The sequence below is a fragment of the Capricornis sumatraensis genome, chromosome 12 (assembly GCF_032405125.1).
Source record: "Capricornis sumatraensis isolate serow.1 chromosome 12, serow.2, whole genome shotgun sequence".
In the NCBI taxonomy this organism is placed as follows: Eukaryota; Metazoa; Chordata; class Mammalia; order Artiodactyla; family Bovidae; genus Capricornis; species Capricornis sumatraensis.
This window is the reverse complement of record NC_091080.1, coordinates 84097234-84108645: the sequence shown is the minus strand read 5'-3', so window position 1 is coordinate 84108645 and position 11412 is coordinate 84097234. Positions and strand designations below refer to the sequence as shown.

The window sequence follows — 11412 nt, the reverse complement described above, 5'->3', positions numbered from 1 at the left end:
GTGCTCCACGTTTCCTCAGAAATAAGAGAAGAGGTGGGGAGCCCCTTAGGAATGGGGAAGCCGGAACAGCGGGTGTGAGGAAGCTCCTCAGAGCCGCGGCTGTCGCTCGCGGCCGCCAGCTCCCGGGGTCACGTTGGGCTTGCAGGCCGGCGCTCCTGGGTTTTCCCGGGCTCGGCGCCCAGCGGTTCGGCCGGGCCGCGGAGAGGAGAGGGGGGCGGCCGACGGCTCTCGCCGTGTCACTTCAGCCCCTGGGCAGGTTGCGGCCCTCCGTTTACAGAGGAGCGGGGCGAGGCTCAGAAGTTTTGACGGTGACGCAGCAGCTGGTCCCGGCCGGCCAGGGTCTGCGTGACTCATCGCGGACCCCTCCCTTGGGCTCGCGGAGGCGTCCACGCTTCGCGCGACGCCTCTGGGGGTCGAAAGGGTTTTGGGAGGCGGAGAAGCGTCCTTGCCAAGTGCGTGCGGCTCTCGCTCTCGCCGGCTCCTGGGCCCCGGGGCGCTCCGTCCCGCTCCGCCCGGCCGGCGCTGCCAACCGCCCTGTATTCTCCGGAGGGCCGCTCACAGGCCGCTTTCCTGAAACTTCCGTCCCCCCATCAGCGGCCCCAGGGGGGCGTGGTGCCACCCTCTCCCGACCCCTGCCTGTCCCCGGGATTCTGGGGCTCCGCCAACCGGGAGCCGGGGGTCCCCGCGTGCAGGTGCGAGCCCCCGGGAAGACTTGGCGCCACAGCCCCGGGGTCGCGCGCCCTCCCGGCGGCGTACACGGCCTGGCCTGGGGTCTTCGGACGTGCGGCCCCGAGGAGTAATCGGACCAGGGAGGAGGCGCCCCCACCCCTTCTTACTCCCCGCCCCTCGGGGTCCCCACCTGCCCCGCCAGGGATCCAGGCCGGCGCGCAGCCCGCGCCCCGCGGCACCCGCCGCCGGACAGGCGGGGGCCCGTCGTCCCGCCGCGTCGGCCCCTCCTCCGCCCGCCCCGCCCCGCCCCGCGCCGCGCCGGACACCCCGCCCCGAGGAGGCGGCCCGGCGATCTGCCGCCGAGCGAGGCTGGTGGCATGGGGGAGCCGCCGCCGCTGCCACATGCACGGTCTTTCCTAGCGAGCCCGGGCGCCGCTCAGAGCTCTAGCGACCCAGACGCCTAGGGACGGGGGGGCGGCTCGGGGCGTGACATCCAGCGGAGGGCGCGGCCCGGGCTGCGCCTCCCGGACGCGCGGCGAGCCGCGGGGCGGTGGGGGCAGCGGGCGGGCGGCGGCGCCGGGAGAGCTGCCGGCGGGCCGGGCCGAGCGCCCAGGGCGCACCTGGCGGCGGCGCGGCCCGGGGACTGCGGGAGCAGGCGCGGCGGCGGCGGCAAGGATGTCGCAGCCGCAGCTGCTCCCCGCCTCGGCGGAGACTCGGAAGTTCACCCGGGGGCTGAGTAAGCCCGGCACGGCGGCCGAGCTGCGGCAGAGCGTGTCGGAGGTGGTGCGCGGCTCGGTGCTCCTGGTGAGTGTGGGACCGCGGAGGGAGGCGGGAGGGCGGGCGGCCACCCCTTTCGCGCTCCTCTAAGTCGATCCGGCGGAGGCAGAGCCACCGACCCTCTTGGGGCTTGCAGGATTAAGAGGTGGTGGAGGACGCGGGTGTCGGACAGGGGAGAAGGGAAGATACTGGAGGGGGCACCAACTCCACCCTGCGCCCGTGGGTCCTCTCCCTGCTGCTGCCCACCTCCCTCCTGGGAAATTCCCTGGGAGGGAAATCGCCATCTCCTTCATTTCAACCCCCACCCCCCCGCCAAGTTTACCAACTGAGAATTTATTCTCTCCTTTCCCCCATCCCTCCCACCCCACCCTTCTCCTCCTCCCTTATTCCGGGGGTTAAGGGCGGGGGGCTTGACACCTGTGGCCTGGAGAGGCGCAGGGGAATGGATGTGGGAGCTTCCTCTTCCAGTCCGACACCCAGGGTGGGATACGGCCCCGCGGACCCCCTTTGGGTGGGCTGAGCCCCAGAAGGGCAGGGGTTCCGCAATCTCTCTTCCACTCCCTCCCCCTAGCCGGCATCCTGAGATTTGAGCGCCTCTTACGAAAGGTTAAGAGGCTTGCTAGGAATCGCTGGTGACTTCCGCAAGGGTGCAAATGACTGCGATTTGGGGGATTCGTAGCAAGCTGCCTCGGGGATTAATCTGGTCCTAGCAGAAAGTCTTTTGAACATAGGCCTCTGAATGTGAGGAAGGTGAAGTTTTAAATCAACTTTTCAACTGCTCGGGCTGGGTCCTGCTGTGTTTGGAAACGCAGTACGCCCTGGTCGCTTGGACAGTGCGAGAGAGGAGCGATGTCTGAGCAGCAGCGTGCCCTCATGGGTAGCTGGACACTTTCAGCAGCTCCTTGCACCGGGCGCTGGCGTTTGTTTTCTTGAAAGGGGCTTGTTTGTGGGTGAGTGACTTGTGCTTGTTGGGCCTTGGAAGTGATTCTTAGGGCTTCGTGGGGTTGTGTGTGGGGTATTGTCTTGGTGGAGTGCTGGGTCCCTTAACACAGGGCCTGACTTATCCTTTTGGTGGCAGATAGATGCCCTTCCTGGCCAGACACAGAATGACATGAATGATGTTTGTGGAGAATGGAGATGAAGCTTCACTGATTTCCATAGCTAGTTGGCTCAGTTTTATTTTTCTCTCGATGGCTCTGACAGCTCTCTCTAGATTCCTTAAACTGCAATCTGTTCAGTAATAAGGAATTTTTGTATTTCTGTTTTTACTGAAGTTGATCATTTGATGATAAGGAGTAAAGCGGGAATTGATAATGACCAAAACCTGGTATCTCTTCCTGCCTTTCATTGCTTTGGCCTAAGTAGTATATCCTGCATCTTCCTGACTTTTGCCAACGTGTGTATGTTAAGGATAAAACCCACAAACATCTGTGGCATCCTGTTCTGTTATGAAAGTAAACTTAGTTCTTTTAACTGAGGGCACTAATAATATCCCACTATTATAAATTTGAATCAAAAGAAGAATAAATAAAATCATGAGTTCCATACTGCAGACAGACCCAGACTGAAAAGGAGGTTCTAATTTAACAAGCCATTAGGTCAAGTACCACACTGCCCACCACTGCTGTGCAGCAGTCCTTGAATTCAGCAGCCCTTTCCATAGGAGGCTGGCCTACTGATAGTGACCCAGGAGTACCCATTCCTGTGTGTGACATGCTGCTGCTGTGTTCTGTCTCACGACACATTAATAGTACATCTCTTTTTCCCTGGACACCCTGAAGCGTGAACAGTCAGACGTTTGGCTGATGTCTCAACCCTTTAGTGATGTTTACCTTCAACTGCTTGTCTGATGAAACAAGTCAAGTGGCCCCCCTTGGGCCTTTGAAAGGCTCCTGGGCTAAAAGGGAAATGCGTTGCTGTGGTTCTGCATTGCAGATGGAGAGAATTTGGGATAACTTACAGATACTGAAAACTGCCCATCACCCTCACCCCCCTCACCTCCTGCTGGGTACTCTGCCACTACCTGCTGCTTCTTGCTGCTTCCGTGTCTGTCAGGAAGCCACAGCAGGTGCACCTGTCTCGGCTTAGTTCTAGGAAGGTCTAAGAAGGTACCCAGATCCTTTCGGGAGGCAGAGCAGCAACCAGCCCAGGGTTTGAAATCCCAGGGTCCACTGATCCAGCCTGGATGGAGGTAATACTCTGCTCTATCTGGCAGCCTGAGTCAGTGCTAATAGCATAGTAAACACACAATAAATGTTTCTTACCTAGCTGGCTACTATAGCAATTCTGTAGATTGACTGAAAGAAAAACAGACAAGAGTATGGACTTAACTAGCTCTTCTCAAGCTTCTAGTACTGCTGAATGGCTATGACATCAGAAACAACAGAATTATATAATTCAGTGGGTGATAAAGGCTGCCATTAAAAAAAAAGTAAGGTGCACTCAGTTTTTTTTTGTTTGATAGGTTCACTTTTTATAGGCTCAGGTTTGTGGGCCTTTAAAGATGATAATAATTTGTAAACCTTGAAAAAAAATGCAAAAAAGTGGAGAGAATATCATAATGAACCTTCATAATCCATCAACCAGATTCAATAATTATCAAGATTTTGCTAAACTTGCTTTAACTGTCCCGCTTTCCCCCTCCATTTTTGTGTGATTGCGGGTTCTATGGTGTCCATCATTCATCCTTATAATACCCAGTTGTTGTTTGGTTGCTAAGTCATATTATTAAAAATAGGTATATTTTCCCACACAACTGTAATGCCATTATGTCAAAGTTAGCAATAATCTGTTGAAATACTCTTCAGACTTCCCAGTTTGCTTCAGAAACAGCTTTGAATGGTGGTAGTTTGTTCTCATCAGGATCCTAAAAAGTTTTGCTGCCCGTTTCAAATATGGTTTGTTCTTTCATGGGCTTTAGAATTAGTAATGATGGAGCGAATCCTCCCGGGAGTTGGGAGTCCTGGGTTTTAATCTGGGAGGTTTGATAGTGCAGAGCGTGGGCTCTGAAGTCAGAACACCAGGGCTGTAATTCCAGCTCTGCCCTGAACCACCTGTGTGCAGTCTTAGGCACATAATTCAGCCTTGGTGAGCTTCCTCACCTGTAGTGCAGCAGAGATAGAATTTGTACTTACTTTCCATGGTTGTTGAGAGGATTTAGTGAGCAATATGGGTAAAGCTCTTAAACGGTGCCTGGTCAATATCCTACCAGTACCTAAGTCACCCTGGGTTGGTCCCTTAATTTCTCTGCACCTCAGGGCTCCTGTTCTTATAAATGAGAAGCTGTCCTAGATTGCTCTAGAGTCCCTTTCCTGACCATCAGGCTTCGATTCAAAGATACTTTTATAGGAGTTGTTATCGTTCAGTTACTAAATTGTGTCTGACTCTTTTATAAGAGCAGTAGAGGTGCTGCTACTCATAATGTTCCTAACTGTGGACGATGTCATTTATGATGTGGGGTAGTAAAAGAAGAATCCTCACAGTTCCAGAATTAGCTTTCCTTGATTGAGTGCAGTCAGGAGGGCAGCACGTTCAGATCATAGGCAAGCTCAGGAGAAAAACTAGAAATAATTCCCTGAGCAGTGTTGAGTAGTGATTGGACCTTTCAGATGTATTAAAGATAGCATTGTAATGGCCTAGATCTAAGGAAGTATACCACCCAGGGCCTAAAAATATCCTTTCTCTGAAAGATCTGTGTGAATATTGGGACGGGCCCCTTCACGTGGGTTTGGCAGCTCCACGTGCTTGGGTATCGCTGCCCAAGTCATCTGGCCTCCTTGCCGATCTTATCTCAGCGTGCCCAGCTTGAGACCCTCCTTCGCCATCAAGTCCCTGCTGGTGACACCATTCCACAGGCATCCGAGAGCCCTGCAGTGTGAGATGAAGTAAAACCAAGTCAGGCCGGCACCACAGTTCCCTTTGTGTAACTGGAGGGGGACGGACAGGCATGATAATCTCCGGAGTGCCACCCTGGGACCCTTCTCACCCTCCCAGTTCAGTATGATCCTAGGTAACCTGAGAACTGAGGGGTGGTATTCTTTGAAATCCCCAGATAACGTAAAACCTCATTTTGGCTGTAATTTTAAATCAGATAGGATAGTAAATCGGTAACTGGACTGGCCGGGGCTTCACCTCACCATCTTTCTCCACCCTCTGGTGGAGTCCCAACAACAGAAATGTCCCAGCATACAGGAAGCAGGGCGAAGGCCCATCTCCAACTCGATAATCAACAACAGGTGTGTGTTTCTTTGGTTTCTGGTCTATTTGAATATTGGGAGATAGGAGGGCATTCGTAATGCCTTGAGTTTGAAAAGGGAGGAGTGGAGCTGTGAAACCTTTACCCACGTTTGTCGAGGGCCTGCTCTGCGCCAGGACTTTTTGCTGGGTGCTGAGGATCTGCTGTTGTTTAGAGCAGGCTCTTGCCTTGAAGCGTTTATGACCTCAACTCTCAACAGGTGGACAGGTCAGTCTTCAACACAGGATAGCAGTAGGCAGAAACCCATCGAAGACATGTGAAGGGACACATACTAAGGAGCAGAGAAAGATGAAGTAACAGAGAACTGATACACTCGGGAGAAGGCTCGTGAGGAACTGAATGGGACCTGGGAGGTGCCGAGACCAGGGAGACTTTTCTCCCAGAAAGGAATGAGAGGCAGAGACCGAGCACATCCTTCAAAGGCCTGGCTAGGCCAAGTGGGAGCAGAGCAGCTTGGGCAGGGAAGGGCAAGGTTTAAGAGGAAGGGAGAGAAGTTTTAAGAAATACAGTTGCTAATTTGGAGGACAGTTTCAAGGACTGGCTGAGAACAGATCATAAAATAGACATTTTTTCTTCTTGTCTTTTTGAAACCTATTTTAGGAAAGAGGTTCAAACCAGTCCCTGAACATCCTCTTCTTAGAGATCTTTCCCTCTGCGTAATCTTAGGGGTAAATAATATGACAGTTTTGTGTCACACAGTCCTAAGGACCCAAAGCGAAGTCTTTGGCATAGAACAAAAATGGGCCTCTGTGTGTGTCAACTTTTAGGGTACGTGTGAGCAGTAAGTCAAACCTGGTGGGTACATCACTGAGTAAATGATGTCATAAAAAAGTATTGACCCCACCTTATATCACATACTGCAATAAGTGATAACTACATGTAAGAGACATATGTAAAATAAGTCAAAGAAACAGCATAAAACATGGATGAATAATCATGTAAGGGTAGAGAGGGATTTCTTTAAAGAATGAAAGTAAAGGACAAAACCAGTTTGACCTGGGCTTGGGAGGTGAACCCAGGGCCTTGCCGTTGATGAGCTGAGGACTTTGATCAGATTTCTTCACTAAGTCTCAGTTTACTCATCTGAGAATTGGGATTGTTGGGTATTATTATCTCAGGGAGTTCTTAAAATAAAGATTAAAAGATTTAATATATGTAAAGATACTTAATAGTAAGTGCTTAACAAAGGTAAGCTCATATTGTAATAAAAGATTGCTCATCTTGACTAAATGAATCTGGAGACAGCACTTACTAAGCACTTACTGTGTCCTAGGATATGTGTCAGGGCTTTACACATGGGAGGTCAAGTCATTTCAAGGTCAGAGGCTGTAAGTGGGGGAATCTGTGTCTTGAACCTGGGGACTGTGGCTTCAGACCATGTGTCCCTGCTCGCCATCCTGCCTCCTCAGGCAAACACTCAAGCCTACGTTCTCTGTGTCACAAGCAGCATAAATTTAAAAGCCAGTCATAAGCTTAGAAACAGTATTTGTCCTCTTCTGTATATCTATATCTCAGCCATAGTGTTAAGTTTTAAAAAAATTTAATGAGAGCTCTTAGGAGTCAATTAAAAAAAGAAAAATATGTTGGAAGAAAAATAGGAAAGGATATTCATAGGTAGTTCCTCAAAGAAAGGAATACAGTTAGCCAATAAAGAACAGGAAAAAAAAAAAAGTTCTGCCCTGCTAATGATTCCAGAAACACTAATTAAAACAGGATGCTATCTTTGCCCGATAAATTTGCAAAGATAGAGAAGGTTTTGGAAGGATGGGGCGAGCCGGGCACTTTTGTTTGCAGGGTCACCTCATCTCATAGTTCCATTCACATGGCATTTTATGGGAATTGTGTCTCCTGGGTTTTATAACATGATGAATGGTATGACTACTTGAGCTGGGCTATATGTATCAAGAACTTTAACATGCTCCCATTCTTTGGGGCAGTCCTTAAACAACTGTATGAACTTCCCCTGAGGACTGGACTGAAATATACATAAATGACAGTGTCTGGAGTCACAGTGCTGAGGGTCAGGGCAAAAAATGTAAACCACCGACCCACTGCAAACTCTCTAAAGGTCTTAACGGTAGTCTAAATGAATTGTGGGGTTGGGTTGTTTATGATGCCATGAAGTTTAGTTTTAGAAGAATAATGACTTGAGAAAATTCTTCCCTGATCATGTAGGGAGGCAGTGAGGCCTGTGGTCAAGTTAGGGGGCCTGGGTTCTGTTACCGCTTTAATACTAACCACGGGGTGACCTTGGGTTGTGGCCCCGCAGCCTGGTTCTGCCCTTAGTGTGGGGCAGGGTCTCATTCCTCACCCCTTCAGCTTGTCACCCGCACTGTTTGGTACCACTCAGCACCCCTTCCTCCCCTCCTGTGGTTCTCCTCCGGCTCCTCCGTCCCCTCGCTCCTCACCACCCTTCCTAAAGAGTCCCTTGTCTTCCTTCGGTTCATAACAATTTATCGCTTCCCTTGACTCTGCAAGGAGCTGGGTTCCTTCGTTGCAGTTTGCAAATCTTTATCTCAGTTTTGATTTTTTTTTCCCCCTCAGCTCAGAACTGCTTTTCTGCTAACTTGCCTGACATAGGTACTCAGCTGTCTTACCAGTCCCTTACGTTTGGCACCTGTGAAATCATAAACTGTCACCTTTCGTCCCAAACCAGCTGTCTTTCTTGCGTACTTGTTTTCTTTAGTGAGAGGCACCATTGCATGGTCACCAGCTCTGAAACCTCTGATTGCTCCTTTGTCTCTTCTGCTCACTCCTTTGCCTTCCTCATCCTATCGCCACAGCATCTGTCACGTTTTATTTCTGCATCAGTCAGAATGGGCTAATGACTCCCCTGTCTCAGCGGTCTGAAATGGAAAGGCTTGTTTCTCCCTCACGCGGCCCTTCCGCTGTGGGTGGCTGAGGACCACGTTGTCCACATCCTGGGATCTGGGTTGATGAGATGGCCCCTGCCTTGAAAGAGGTGGGTTTTCTTGTGCCAGGAAAACATGTGGGGTCTCCCTCATAGGTTCCTGGGTTTCCACCCATCCCTTTTGCTTATCTTGGCCACACTCCCAGCTGCAGAGGGCAGGGAAGCCCGGTCCTGCCTGTGGGCCTTTGGAGAGCGGAAGTGAGCCTCGCTGTGGGCTGCTGCCTGCCAACCCGTTCTCTGGCTCCTGCCTGTCCTCTGGCCCCTGCAGGTTAACACCCTTCCTCTCTGGTCTCTGTTTCCACTCTTACTCCATCCCTAGGACTGCAGTTCTGAATCCTTAACGCACCAGTTGGAATAGGAAATGGCAACCCACTCCACTATTCTTACCTGGAAAATTCCATGGACAGGGGAGCCTGGTGGGCTACAGTCCATGGGGGTCACAAAAAAGTCGAACGCAACTGAGCGTGCTGCACACCACACCGGTCCCCGCAGTGCCTCCCGCTGCCCTGGGAATAGGAGCCTCTTTCCTGAACTATAAGGCACTCTCCTTACTAGGCACCACCCGTGCATTGCTCACCAGCCCGGCTTTTCCATCTTCTGGATGTCAGGCTCTCTCGTACCCCATGGCCTTGGCGGGAGCTCTTGCCCCCAGGCAGACAGAAATCACCACCCTGCCTCCCTCCTCACCGCCAGGCCACCCGCCTGGGTCTTTGAAACTGTGCTTGCAGGTCCTTGCCTCTCAGAGGCCTTGCCTGTCCACCCAGACTGTTGTTTTCCTTTGTACCCTTAACACAATTTATATATGGACGTGTATATATGTTTGTGTCATCTGTTTCCCTCCCTGGCCTGTTGGTTCACTATGGTTTCCCCAGTACCTGGCAATTAGCAGGGGCTCAATAGACATATATTTTTAAAATTTTTATTGAAATGTAGTTTATTTACAATGTTGTATTAGTTTCAGGTGCACAGCAAAGTAATTCAGTTATGCATATATATATAAATACTTTTGGCATCACCAGCTCAACAGACATGAATTTGAGCAAACTCCAGGAAATAGTGAAGGACAGGGAAGCCTGGAAGTCCATGGGGTTGCAGAGTTGGACATGATTGAGTGACTAAACAGCAATAACTGTATATTTTGATGAATGAAAGATTCCTGAAGTTTCTACATCTGACATGTTTTGTTTTAAAATCTTTTTTTGATTCCCCACTGCCCCTAATTTGTCTCTCTCCCCTGCAACCCATTTCTATTTATTTCATTCCAGCCTATCTCCCTCCGCCAGATTAATTTTCCTAATGTACAGGATGTGTTGTTTCATTAGTTTCTCATTGCCGCCTGATAGATTTGATAATGTTCATGTAAGTAAGAATGCATCATTTTGGGGCTGGCCCTTTGTCTGCTTTCAGTTCAGTTCAGTTCAGTTCAGTTCAGTTCATTCACTCAGTCGTGTCCGACTCTGCGACCCCATGAATCGCAGCACGCCAGGCCTCCCTGTCCATCACCATCTCCCGGAGTTCACTCAGACTCATGTCCATCGAGTCCGTGATGCCATCCAGCCATCTCATCCTCGGTCGTCCCCTTCTCCTCCTGCCCTCAATCCCTCCCAGCATCAGAGTCTTTTCCAATGAGTTAGCTCTTCGCATGAGGTGGCCAAAGTACTGGAGTTTCAGCTTCAGCATCATTCCTTCCAAAGAAATCCTAGGATTGATCTCCTTCAGAATAGACTGGTTGGATCTCCCTGCAGTCCAAGGGACTCTCAAGAGTTTTCTCCAACACCACAGTTCAAAAGCATCAATTTTTTGGCGCTCAGCCTTCTTCACAGTCCAACTCTCACATCCATACATGACCACAGGAAAAACCATAGCCTTGACTAGACGGACCTTAGTCGGCAAAGTAATGTCTCTGCTTTTGAATATGCTCTCTAGGTTGCTCATAACTTTAGTTTAGGAAAAAGCGGTTGGCAGTGCACCTGTATGACCTTTGCATAAGTTTTGAGAGTGGCTACACATTTTAATTTAACCGTAAATTGGTGATGGACAGGGAAGCCTGGTGTGCTGCAGTCCATGGGGTCGCAAAGTGTCGGGCATGACTGAGCAACTGAACTGACCCGAACACATTTTAATACAAATAAGGTTAATTTCCTTTCTTTGGGCAGTTTGTTTTCACCAACTCTGTTGAATTCCAGTGTGTAAAACAACACAGTGATCTGATTCTTATGTTAGGTATTTGGTAACTCATTTATCTGAGAACAAAACAAAAACACAAAGAATAAAAATCTGGAAGTGTTTTTCTATCACTAGAATCAGTTCTGCAAATCATCAAGAGTACTTAGATGAGGAAGTTTTTTTCGGTTTTGTTTACATCTCTGTCACTTTTTCTTGAATGGACTCCTTTAACTCTTATCAGCAAGTAGAAGGCAAGGAGACTTATAGTCTGATCAGGACTCTAATGCCAAATGGTTTGTTGGAATCTCCCTTTTCCCCATTTCTTTGAAGTTGGCAGGAATAAATCTAGTTAAGATAGTGCTTGGGTATGTCTGCTTAGGAAGGCTGGTTGGGTCAGTGCATGTGTTAGAGACATGCCCACTTAATTTATTATAGATTAACATTTGTTGAATGTTAATCTGAAACTGAATCTGAAAGCAAATGTCAGTGAACTGCCTACGGTCTCCACTGGCCACGAGAAGTTTATTCTCAAACTCTTTTTGTGTTTACAGATTCACATACTGTTTTCATAGAGAAAATACACATTCTGTCATATAGATTAAGGAAAGTTCTTTACCATGAAAAGTTAAAAAAA

The 11412-nt window shown here is 49.9% G+C and overlaps 1 protein-coding gene across 3 annotated transcripts in view; it reads left to right on the top strand.

The window, feature by feature from the left end:
• Nucleotides 1-1344: 1344 nt before the first annotated feature.
• Nucleotides 1345-11412, top strand: part of DOCK9 (dedicator of cytokinesis 9) — a 290025-nt gene continuing 279957 nt past the window's right edge. For all 3 annotated transcript variants that reach the window (XM_068984765.1, XM_068984764.1, XM_068984760.1), the window contains exon 1: nt 1345-1473. In XM_068984765.1, the coding sequence (XP_068840866.1) occupies nt 1345-1473 (129 nt within the window). The remainder of the gene's footprint in view (nt 1474-11412) is intronic.